This window comes from Colossoma macropomum, unplaced genomic scaffold (assembly GCF_904425465.1).
Source record: "Colossoma macropomum unplaced genomic scaffold, Colossoma_macropomum, whole genome shotgun sequence".
NCBI lineage: Eukaryota > Metazoa > Chordata > Actinopteri > Characiformes > Serrasalmidae > Colossoma > Colossoma macropomum.
The window spans coordinates 58,873-72,158 of NW_023495663.1; the positions used below are offsets into that span (position 1 = coordinate 58,873).

The 13,286-nt window shown below is 38.6% G+C and overlaps 1 protein-coding gene across 2 annotated transcripts in view; it reads left to right on the forward strand.

Moving 5' to 3' along the window:
• Window positions 1-9,195: 9,195 nt before the first annotated feature.
• The window catches only part of LOC118802719 (class I histocompatibility antigen, F10 alpha chain-like), a 142,805-nt gene continuing 138,714 nt past the window's right edge, over window positions 9,196-13,286 (forward strand). Inside the window, exon 1 of one of the 2 annotated variants that reach the window (XM_036563173.1) lies at window positions 9,196-9,376. In XM_036563173.1, coding sequence (XP_036419066.1) covers window positions 9,313-9,376 — 64 coding nt within the window. In that variant the 5' untranslated portion in view covers window positions 9,196-9,312. The remainder of the gene's footprint in view (window positions 9,377-13,286) is intronic. The other variant, XM_036563176.1, reaches the window with a different exon arrangement.

Genomic DNA, 13,286 nt, shown 5'->3' on the forward strand with positions numbered 1-13,286 from the left:
AAGTAGGGACAGAGGCGTGTTTACAACTCTGTTACATCATCTTCCCTTTTAAAAACACTTTTTAATTGTTTGGGACATGAAGATACTAATTGTTGCAGTTTTGTAAGTGGAATTTTTGCCCATTCATGCTTAGGACTCATTGAGTTCTGGCTCAGCAGTCTGTGGTTGTTGTTGTTGTCTGATTCTGCTCTTCATGATGTGCCATACATGTTCAATAGGAGACCGATCTGGACTGCAGCCAGGCCTGTAAGGCACACACACACTCTGTGTCTATAAAGCCATGCTGTTGTAGCACATGCAGAATGAGGCCTGGCACTGTCTTGGTGAAATAACCATGGGCTTCCAGAGGATAGACGTCTTGAAGCATATCTCTCTTTAAAGTCCGAATAAATGCGTCAGTGGTACCTTTCACACATATTCAAGTCACCGATGCCTTGGGCACTGATGACCCCTGCCATGACAGATGTTGCCATTTGCCCCTTTCACTGATAAAAGTCTGGATGGTCATTCTCATCTTTGGCATTGAGAATTCAACATCCATTTCCCCCAAAACAAGCTGAAATGTGGACTCATCTAACAACAGCACACATTTCCACTGTCTTTATGACTGTCTGAGATGAGCTCGGGCCCAGAGAATTCACCAATGTTTCTGCATAGAATTGATGTATGGCTTTCTCCTTCACAGTAGAGTTTTAAAGTTGCATTTCTAGATGTAGCGACTGTTAACTTACAACGGTTTTCCAAAGTACTCCTGAAGTACTCCCTCCATTCTTGAGCAGTGCTGTCTGAGGGCTTGAAGTTCGCACACATTCAGCAGTGGTTTCCGGCCCTGCTTTACACTGACTGAGATTTCTCCAGATTCCCTGAATCTTTCAAAATATTATGTACAGTAAATCACGAAAGACCTAAATTCTTTGTAGTCTTGTGGTTTGCAGTGTTTTTTTTTAACTGTTTGACAATTCTCACATGGAAATCCTCTCTTTGCTTGATAAGACTGAGCATTTATATCCAATCATGATCCCCTCACCTGTTATCAATTCACCAGCTTATTCTGGAATGTTTCAAAATGGAGTAACTTGAATATTCTATAAACTTTTCACTCATATTTTGCCTGTCTCCGCTTTTTTTGAGTGTGTTTCAGGCATCAAGTTCAAAATTTATTTATGTTCACAAATACAATTAAATTGGTCAGTCAAAACAACAATTAAAAACAATTTCCTTGTACTTTTTTCAGTTAAATAAAAGTTTAGGAAAATGAACAAATTACATGTTCTTGTTTGTGTTGCGTTTTACAAAATGTCCCAATTTTTTCAGAGTCTGTATTGCCAGCACACTTTCCATCTTACTGTGATTGTTGAAAATGCCCTTAACAACTGTGTGTGGGCCCTTTTAAGGACTGTAATAACTGTTGCAGTACTAGGTTCTGTTAGTGACCCTTGTGCTTTGTATTAGTTAAAAGTCTTCATTCTAGAGGCATATTCAGTGTAGCTGAGTCCTGAGTGTAGTGTGGTTGCTTAGTCCTTCAGGTTGCTGGCTTTGTTTTGAGCATGTGTGAATGAAATCAAGAAACTTTTTTCTCATGCAGTTCCAATCTGAATCTTTTAATAAGTGCATGCTGTTACAGTCCAAACTACAGATAAATCAAGAATGATACAGGAGGTAATTAGTGCTCTAATTCACATTATTGTTTATTTTTAGACAGACATTATAAATCTTTTAAACTGTACAAAGATTGAAAGTTTGTATTATTGTTGAGGTTTTATTGTTCTGGCCAAAGGTTTTACATTGTTTTAAAAGAGCAATAGTTTATTGGTTGTTGTGTATTTATGTAAAATTAAAGTACACCATTGTTTTATCTGCTGAAGTAAAAGGTAATTGTGCAGAATGTTCATGTAATTGAGTATATTGACTCCTGTATAAAAACTGAAATATAACAAAATGATCACAAATTATGGTAAAATTATGGTATATTATTTTTTGTTAATGCCAAATTTCTGTGAACATACTGAACAATAAAAACATTGTTCTTTAATAAAAAACCATCAAGTTTAATATTGGGGTAATTACATGTAATTTTGCATTGTATTTCTGTATTTAACCAGTAGAATCCAGTGCTGTAACAGCAGTATCTTGTGGATAAACAGTACATTGTAATAGTTGGTAGGCAGATCAACCAACATTTAACTGTTATCCACTGTAAGTTTGTAGGATAAGAACATTTATTGACAGATTATATCTGTTAAAAAATTGTAATAGGACTGAAAAGACAGTAAAGTGACTTAATTTAAATAACGCTTCTTTATTTTACTTTAAAAATCTGTACTTTGACAGGTGCATGTTGTAAATTGATTAAATAATTCTATGAAATGCGTTATTTTAAAGGTAGCAGCCCTCAAATTGCAGACTTTAAGTGTATTTATGCAGTATTTAGTATTTAATAGAAAAGCTGTAATTTTACAGTAATCCACTGTACGGTATTTTGCTGTAACATTACGGGAACTGTTTGGCAACTTTTGCTGCCAGATAACTTGCCGTTTTTTTACATTCTTTTTTTACAGTGTGTGTTTAGGCTAACACTATTATTGACCTAGAAGAGAAAGTGTCTCATCACATCAAACATTTTATTCTTCACCCCGACCCACACACAGAAAAAAAAGAAAAACATTAAAACAGTGCAAAAGCCAGGATAAACGATTCAAAATGATTTGCAACATCAGTCTGATGATGAACAGAGTGGTTCTTTTAACATGCAGAAGGCCAGTTCAATGCAGCAGTGCACGTTCGGGCTTCGGTTAAATGGTATCTCTGTTGGTGAAGTGGGCCTTTTGGAGAGTCATCAGTGGGTCCTGGTGCAGAAGGTTTCCTCTCTCACTGCACAGCATTCTACTGTAAACCCCTTTCTAGAGTCCAGTCAATCCATGCACTCAGTGTCATTCAGTTCCACGTCTATTTGTTTAAGAAACTCCATGGTTACATCTTTGACTACTTAGGTTTAGTTTATGTGTTTTAAATTTTGAGTAATGGCAATAAAAGACAGCATTTTACACAGTGAGGCCCAGTAAGATGCACAGACTGTGTAATTTCCATTGCTGTGTAAGGTTGGGCCTGAAATAAAAAGACTGTTATGCTGTGAGTGTACTGATCTATGTATTTAAAAAACTTATACACACACATGCAGTTGCGCTACTATTAGCTTAGCTGTTGTTCAAAGTTTAACCTGAGTTTAAATCTGAATGAGAATACATAGATTTATTTTCTAGAATTTCACTTCATTAAGGAGGCTATACACTGTGTTTTTTCACTCATACCAACCCAGTGCTGAGAATGATCCACCACTCAAAGAATACCTGCTCTGTGGTGGTCCTGCGGGGGTCCTGACCATTAAAAAACTAGGGTAAAAGTGAGGCTAACAGAGTATGCAGAGAAACAAAATGTACTAGAGTTTGTTGCTGCTATATGGTCAGTGGACCTTAAAAAGGACAGTAAGGCCCAGTCCCATTTCTTATTTTTACCCCTTGTTTTCGAGTGTCACCCTAATGGTTGAAATCTTCCTCTATGAAATTTGACCCTCAAATAAAAAGAGCATCACTTCATTAACAGCTACCAGCGCTGCTCTGTAGGTGACCCTGCCAGTCTACAGTGACAGCAGAGGAGGGTAAAGTTCAGCTCCTCACTGCTGGGCTTTAGTTACATTTAGGACAACATATGATCTTCAAAGAGGGGGGCAATTATTTATTATCACCCACCCCTAATTCTTCAGTGATATGAAGCTGAAGTCAGATATTCACCAGATTCTTGTTCAAATTTTCCTGTTCCATCTTAAATGGTGCAGCAGTTACATTCTGGCGCTTCAGGCGTCAGAACTGCTGGACTATTTAAGGTGGAACGGGAACGTTAGCTAGCTAGCTACCGAGACATCAGCATGCTATTAGCGATTTTTATGTTTGCTATGAAGAAAAAGACCATAGTACACTGAAACAACATTAAACTAAGATAATACAGTGATTATCGTAATTATTGACAGAGAAAATTCTCACATTTGTGGGTTTCTTTGGTCTCTTGTTCAGCCGTCTTACAGATTTTTCTTTTTTTTTCATAACTCTCTGTTTGGAGTCTCTGAAAAACCTCTGTTTGAAGGGGCATGTAGCCCCAACACTTCACCCTCCCCCTCTATCTCAACAAGAATCAAGACACCCTACACCTGGATGTGATCGCAAAACAGAGTGCTAAGGGCTCAGTGGTAGGGGTGAGGGGTGAAATGGGACTGGGCCTGAGTGTAGATAAAAGGAAGTGGACTTAATTAAAGTTCCCATTCAAAAACATATAGGAATATTCATCCAGAAGAGGATTTGTGAGGTCAGGCACAGATGTTGGACAAGAGGGCCTGGCTCATGGCATGCTTTTGTTAACAGCCCCAGGCCTAGGTACAAAGCCCATTTCCCAGTTTTGTACACACCAGCCATCCTCATAGTAAGGAGCGCCCCCTGCTGGTCTAGTACCATTAACTCAGTTAGTACCCCTTTACTTAAGCTGACATGAAGTTTATTAAAAACCCAAACCAAGGGAAAGAATGCAAAAGAAGAATCACAGAAAAAGAAGTTACTTCATTGTTTTTTAAAACCCAATATGAGTATCAAAAAATGTATAGGGGTATTAATAAGTCTTTATTAAGATTTCCACCCCCTTGCACTTCACACTATTGTGCTTGGCCATGAAAACCCATTTCGTGAAGCTCCTAATATGCAGTTCTATCTAGTTCAGTCCAGAGGCAATTTAGAACTTGTTAGTGAGTGATTCAACAGAGGATAGACACTGTGCGCTGCAGTACTTCAGTGGCTGAGCTGTTTTTGCTCCTAGATGCTTCCATTTCACAATAATAGCACTTACAGTTGTCTGGGGCAGATCTAGCAGGGCAGAGATTTCACAAACTGACTTGTGGCAGAGGTGGCATCCTATAACAGTGCCATGTTTAAAGTCACTGAGCTCATCAGTACGACCCATTATACTGTCAGTGTTTGTCTATAGAGACTGCAAGGCTGTGTATTTCATTTTATCCACCTGTTAGCAACGGGTGTGGTTGAGACACCTGGACTCAATAATAAGGAGGGTTGTCCCAATACTTTGTCCATATCTTGTACATACACATACATAGTTCTTGTGAGGACAATGAGTGTACAAGTTAGGTGTATTTAATGAAGTAGCCAGTCAAAAAAATGCCTCAATGGTTACCATTAAAGACCACTACTTTCCTGGAGAACACATTTAGGTCTCATTATGAAACTATCAGATGCATCTGAAATAATGGTTTCTTTATTTTATGGTAATTTTTTAACAGGGTGCATTACTAGTATACTAGCTACCATACTAAATGGTATGCCAAAAACAGTACACCATCATTAGAAATGCATTCACTAGTAAAGCGTGTGTAGTACAGTAGTAATGTAGTTTTGGGCACTGCTGGCAGAATTGTTTTTTTTTAGCAATCATGTTTAACTTCAATCAATCAATCAATCAATCAATCAACCTTTATTTAAACTCGGAATACATTGAGGGAGACCCTCATTTACAATGTAGCTGAGTAATACAGGAATCAGAGATTAAGAAGCTGTACAGTAAAAAAATAAATCACATGCTATAATTAAATAATAAAAATCATGAAAGTAAAATTTAATAATAAGAGGGTACTAATAAACTGTTAAATCAATAAACATTTAAAATTACGATGTAACAACTTATCAAGTAACAGAGCAGATAAGGATAAAATAAATAAAACATAAATTAACGATTTGAAAGAAATAGATGTAAGACAATAAATAAAGAAACAAAAAGAATAAAAAGAATGATAAAAATAAAGAGATAAAAGTACAAGAATAAAAAAAGAAAAAATAATAAAAAGCTAAGGTAGCATGATTTCAGAGTAGTTACAGGTGCATATTTGTATAACACGTCACCTGAATCCAGAACAGGCGACAATGTTGCTTCAATTATCTTTTTCCTTGTGTGCTTTGGGAAACATACTTTGTTACGATACAGGGAGCCAAGTTCTTGTCTCAGTTTACAAGTACGTTAGGTAACGTGTTGTTTAAAAGTGCATTTGTCATCCAGCCATATGCCAAGGTATTTGTACTCACTGATTCTTTCAATGTCAGATCCCTTCAGGGTTGTGATTTTAAAAGTGCTAAAATTAATGTTAGAGGCTCTGGAAAACAGCATAAATTTAGTTTTCTCAACATTTAAAACTAGTTTATGGTTGTAAAAAGCTGACTCTAGGACATTAAAAGAATGCTGTAGTTTATCTACTGCAGTACCAATACAGTCAGTCGAGCAGAACAAGATAGTGTCATCAGCAGATAAGTCTACTTTGCAGTCAACAACTGAGGTGGCAATGTCATTTATATAAATATTAAATAATACTGGTCCAAGGATCGAACCTTGAGGGACCCCCTTTGTTATTGGAAGTAGCTCTGATTTATCCTGTCCTAGGGCCACATGTTGCTGTCTATTGGATAGTTTCTAATCCAGTTAGTAGCCCTGAGATCGAAACCAATGTTTTGTAGGCTTTTTAAAAGTAGGGAATGATCAACTCTATCAAAGGCTTTAGAGAGGTCAATGAAAATGGCTGCACAATGTTTCTTTTTATCATTGGCACTGAAATGATCTTCTAAGATGAGAGTAGCTGCAGAGATTGTGCTGTGTTTTTCTCTAAAACCAGATTGGTTGTCTGATAAGATTGAATTTCTATGCAGAAATTTCTTGACTTGCTCATCCATTAAGGTTTCTAAGATCTTGACTAAGCATGACAGTTTTGAGATGGGTCTATAGTTATTAAGATCAGCGGCATCACCTCCTTTGTGAAGTGGAGTTACATGTGCTGTTTCCCAGACTGGGAATTCTGCTTAATAAAATAGACAGATTAAAAATATATGTAATATGTTCTAAAAATAATCAGGGTCGCAAGCCTTAGAAAAAAGGGGTCCAAACTGTCCTCTTCTGTACTTTTTTTTAGTATTGATGGTATTAAGTGCTGATTTGGAATGGGCACTGATTTGTTATTGAGCAAATGAATTATCTTTCAGAATTTAGAGGAATTTGTAGTTGAGTTTGTAAACATCTGGAGGTAGAAATCTGCTTTAGCTTTTCTGATGTAAGAAGTACATTTATTCCTCAGCTGCCTGAAGGTAAGCCAATGGTGCTGTTGTACACATTCTGTATGTGCAGTTAGTCTGAGGTGGATAATAAATGATATGAAGGTACTCAAGGGGTAGAATACTGATATAGAAATCTACCAGATTATACAAGATATGGATATGAGATGTACAAGATGTTCAGTCTATGTGTGTAAGTACAGATTTGTTAGATTGGAGGTGCAGTAAGATCAGAGTGAATCTGATGAGATGTGGATGAGGTGTAGATTGTCCATGGAGATGATGACTCAGAGGTGCAGTCACAGGCCTATAGACTGATACACCAGCACTACTGGCTGTTCAGCAGCCTGATGGCCTGGGGGAAGAAACTCTCGGAGCCGGCTGGTTCTGGACTTTATGCTTTATGCTCAGCAGCTGTGAGAACAGACAGTGGCTTGGGTGGGTGGAGTCCTTTAGAACCCTCCTGGTCTTCCTCAGGCAGCGGCTGGTATATAAATCCAGGAGATTTGGGAGCTGGACCCCGGTGATGTGCTGCGCTGTCCACACCACCTTCTGCAGAGCTTTCCGCTCAATGGCAGTGCAGTTTCCATACCAGGTGGTGATGGAGCGGTTAGAATGCTCTCCACAGTGCATGTGTAGAATGTTCTGAGAATGTGGGGGTTCATGCCAAACCTCTTCAGCCGCCTGAGGTAGAAGAGGCACTGTTGTGCCTTCTTCACCACCCGGGGGTGTGTTTGCTCCATGTCAGTTCCTCTGAGATGTGAACACCAGGGAACTTGAAGCTGCTGACCCTCTCTACAGTGGCTTTGTTGATGGTGATGGGGGTGTGCACTCTCTCTTGCTTCCTGAAGTCCACTATGAGCTCCTTGGTCTTGTTGACATTGAGAGAGAGGTTGTTCTCCTGGCACCAGTGTCTCAGTAAGCTGACCTCCTCTCTGTAGGCCTCCTCGTTGTCATTGGAGATCAGGCCCACAATTGTGGTGTCATCTGCAAATTTGATGATGACATTGGAGCTGTGTCTGGCTGAGCAGTCGTGGGTGTACAGGGAGTACAAGAGAGGGAGCCCTGAGGAGCTCCGGTGTTAAGGGTCAGTGAAGAGGAGGTGATGTTGCCCATCCTTACCACCTGGCGTCGGCTCGTCAGTAAGTTCAGGATTTTTAAAAAGCATTTAAAAAGTCTTGATCATTAAAATGTTTAAAATTTCTTCTAACCACCATCCGAGAGCCTGACTTTGTGTTTGTGGTGTTTCTAATGCATCCAATAGGGCAGTGGTAACTAAAACCAGGGTCAAAGACACCTATAGAAGTAATTTTTTCAGGTCTGTTGGCTAAAATTAAGACTATTAGTGTTGACTTGCTGGGATCATGGAAGTTAGGTCGTGTTGGCTCTGTAATTAGTTGCGTTAGACATAGATTTCCACACACTTCCTTCAGGAGATCGGATGCATTAGTTAACCAGTTTAAGTTAAAATCATCTAGGATTAGCATCTCTGAGTTGATGTAGGGATTTAAAAGCTCAGCTAAGTCATCAACCGTGTGAGAGGGTGCGGAAGGAGGTCTATAGATCCCAGCTACCACGAAACTGTTATTGCGTCCTATGCACACTTTTAGAGCTAAGAGCTAACTCAAGCTAACTCAAAACATTTATCTTTGGATAATGTGAAGAGTTTTTACTTGAATAACAGATATGGTGTAAATAGCCACTCTGCCACCCCTTGTGTTCCTGTCAGCTCTATGTTTATTATAATCAGATAGAGATAGTTCTGAATTAGATACAGATTGTTTTAGCCAGGATTCTGTCAAAACCACAATATGAGGATCAGCTTGTACAATCAAAATTTTCAAATTATCCAACTTAACACTCAGCTGCTTATTAAAGCCCTGACGTTACGGCTAAACCGCTGCTAAGGCGGAGAGTGAAGGGGCTCTTAGCCATTTATGGCGAAGGTGGTGGGAGGAAATCTACCCAGCAACGAGTGACGCAAGTGAAATCGTGTTTTTCTATTGGCTGAGCCACAGCAGTGAACCATTATCTCGAGCTGAAGGTTTGTTTTGCTAACAGACCAGGCTGACGCGCAGGCGGCAGGACAGTCAGGAGCATCGACTTCTCTCAACAGAAGACCGTCCAGGGCGGATTTTCCTTCTGATCTAGGCGATAAAATGTGGTGATGGGGGCGGCTCCGGCAGTCTGTTTGGTCTTTCTGTGTGGAGTGTTTGTCTCTGCTCTCGGAGGTGAGTCAGTTCAGCTCGGACGGACTGTTTTGCTGCGCCATCATCGCCGAAACCGAAAGTAAAAATGCGTTATTACCAGCAGGACCGTTAACGGGACTAAACACGCAGAGTCAATTACGGTTAACGTTAAAATATGATATTAGGGGTTTTGAAAGGACACTCTTCGCTCATTTGTCCTGAATTTAGCTACCCAGCGTTTAAACTACACGCTCGGAAACGCGATACTGCAACTAACGTTATCTCAAGCCAGCAGCTATTAGGGGGTGGGTGGATCGATCCAAATATCGATACTATCAATAACAACGTTGGTATCGGATCGATACTAGCGTGATAGGATCGATACTTCTCTCCTCTGCGTTGCTCTCCTTTAATCAAAAATTAGACATGTCTGTGCATACACCGTTCCTTTCATATCTTGAATGCACACTTTGCTCCTCCTCCTCCCCAGCTCTGCTGTCCAGGGGCCGTATTACGGAAAATTCTTCAGTCTGACATCTGCTTTGTTGTCATGGTAACTTCAGTTAAGACTGAAGAAGAAGAAGAATTAAGTTAAGTTGATCATAATATATTGAAAACATATATGTAACATATATATTTTTATATATAACATATTATATAATTTGAAATCAACAGAATTCATTTCAGAACAACAAGTCTATAATCTTATTTCCAGATGAGAAAACTGTATTACAGAAACCCTAATATCCTAAGTTGCCAAAATATCCTAAATATTTTCCTAACTTTAAGATAAACCCCAGAGTCTTAACTTATAACCAGCTTTATAACTTTATAACCAGCATAACGACGCTACATTTATCTACACTGAAAACGCTGCTTTGACTTGGAGGAGTAACGTTAGCGCGCTCGGCTAAAGCGTTTGGAAAATGTAGACTGACACTGGGGAACGGCGACGCTCTGATAAACAGCAGGGGGCGCTCTCACAGTATTCTTAACCTTCACTTAACTTTTATCGTGCTGTAGTTTTATTTAACTTTTTTTTTTTTACACCAGTGGCTAACAGTAGCTAACATTAGCTGTCTGACTAACTAACTTGGTTACGTATTTACGTTTCAGTTGTGTGTGTATGGTTGGTTGCTAGGTAACAGACATGACAGTTGATTGTCAACTTCAGTCGAGTAAGTTAAGATTTCCTAACTTTAGATAAGAAAAGATGCTGTAAGATAAGATTAAAAATTAAAGTCAGATTTGCTTCTGTGTTACGAATTAGTGAAAAATCTTATCTTGACCTGTCAGATCTTAAGTTAAGACAAAAAGATAAGAATTTTCTGTAACACGGCCCCTGGTGTCGTGCTGTCACGTGACTCAGCGGCGCTAAAAGTGGACACACTTGTAGACAGCAGAGAGCAGAGCAGAAACAAAGAGGAGCGTTGTGTGGAGATATTTTATGGCTGTAAATAAAAACCTTCCAAACTGTGATGTGTGTAAGAAGAACTACAAAGTAGTAGCTATTCGCTACTGTGGCAACACCACCAATTTAGACAAACATATAAAAAAAACAAAAAAAAGAGTACTCTGAGCTGCAGAAGAAAACAGGAGAGAGGAGGAGGGAAATCCCTCAGTATTGAATGTAACAATAACTACTTTATATTCAATAACTATATTTTTTCCATCTTGAATTTCATAAAGATTTGAAATTGAAAAAAACATGAAAATCAGCTGCATTACATCCAAAGGTAAAATCCAAAGTTTGTGCATTATTACTGACACCGTCTGCACCAAACACTGTTTTTTTCACTGTTAAATGTAATGCAGCTAAAATGCTATTAAAATTCAAAAAGGAAAAAATAATGTAAAGTATTACATTTAAAATAAAGTTGTTTGGCATCATTCCCGCTTAGTTGCACCATTTGTAGTTGATTTAAGCATTGTATTTAATGTGGTTGAAATGCAGTTAAAAAAAAAAACTGTAAACTAGGTATTTGATTACATCCCTATATATTTTTAAGTGAATATAAGAGTTTAAATGAATATATAGTGTAATTAATTCCAAGACAACTGCAGATGTGCTATTATATTGTCAAGCTGTCTATTTGAATACAGCCTCTAACTTGACACACTGAGTGTTTGGTGGATTTATAAAACTTATAAAACTGTGAGTATCATCACCATACTAACTTTATATCAGTGTACAGGTAACATCACTGTTTACAAGTAAAGTATGCACTTTTATTAAAATAAGTATTGGCAAGTACATTTTTAGCTACTGGTTAATTAAATGTCCTTTTTTAAAATTGAAGTGATATGCAGTTCTCACCATAGGTCAAAGTAAACACAGTTAACCAGATGTGTATTGACACAGTGGTTGTAGAGCTTTTTTGTCTGATGAAATCTACCAAGGAAACAATAAAATATGTTTTTAAAGCACTGAAACAATTTGGAGGAAAATAAATGCATGTGCACAGATGTTGGTGTGGTCTAGAAATCCATGCATTTTATTCCCATTGAAAATCAGTTTTTTTGGTATTATCACAAAAAAAGGGGCTACATTAAATGTCACTCAAACTACAAAAGAAAAGGTGTGCATCAGTCTCTGTGGTCGTACTGTCATGAATATGTAAGTCTTTACTAGCTTCTATAGTTGGTTAAAATGTTATAAGGACTGAAAAGGCAAATATCAAAAATAAAACTTTTACTGTGGTAATTGAGCTTTATGTTTACATAATGTAATAGTTTATCCAGGCCACATAAGCTGTAGTTCATGTAATAATTAGCCTGTGAATTTCTATATATGTTCAAACCAGTTTGTTTTAGCCTAAAGTTTAAAACATGTTAGCCCAACACAAACTTATCACAAATCTATTGGAAACCCACATAAAATAACTGAAGTTTCATCACATCCGCTGAATGCCACTGGCTTGAACCTGCTGGAGTAAAACTGCTGGAGTGAAACTTTGGCTCTGCAGCTCTGCAGACAGATATTATTTAAAATTTTCGGGTCTGAGCCCCCATGAACGTCGCCAATGGTGACAGTGGCAAAAAGCTCCCCAAGAGCAAGATGAAGAAACCTTGAGGGGAGATAACTGAAAAGGGGAACCCATCCTCCTCAGGTCAACTCTGGGCAGCAAACAATAACAGCAGAGAATGAGGTTTGGCCATCAGTTAAAGCTGGGCGACATGGCCAAAAATGTTATCACGATAAACAAAACATTTTTGGTCCTGGGGGTTAATTGCTGTTTTAAACTATCCTTTATGGTCAGATCACGACAAACACTCACCAAACAGTGGAACATTTCACAGATCTGTCACGGGAGAGTGGGAGAGAGTGTCTGGTGAGCTGTTTTTACCAGCTGGAAAAGCACGGCTATTTTTGTAATAGTCATAATTTAAGAAAGAAAACAGACTATTTTGAGCTGGCACCGAGCGCTCACAGTATCACAGCATTACAGTATTCAGACACCAGCTAGCGACGACTGGATTTCTCTATTCAATTGTAGTAGTTTAAGGGGTGAACCTCAAAATATCAACACCAGACAGACAGAGTCCTCTTTTTAGGTGTGTTTAAACTGAAAGCGGTGCTTTTGTGTCGTGTATGATCTACAGTATCATCAATTCGCCGTGTTGTGTGAGTGACAGAGCGCTGCTTCAAGTAAGCCAGCTGCTAAAAACAGCTAGCCTGGAAAGATAACACTCTCCAATGCCTCACAGCTTTCTCAGTTTACTTTTGTTTAAATCAGGGCTGTAACGAACATGAACCACTTCTTTCTTTCACTTTCGTTGTTTGGGAATGCACTAATACTTAAATATGTCTGTCCGAGCGCTGCAACAGCACTTTAGCTGTGAGGATTGTGATTGTGATTTAACACTACTAAAGCTGGTTAGGATGTACAGAAAGAGGTGAGTTCACTGTGGGACAGTATAGTTACACCACTGACCTTGTCACCCACACACG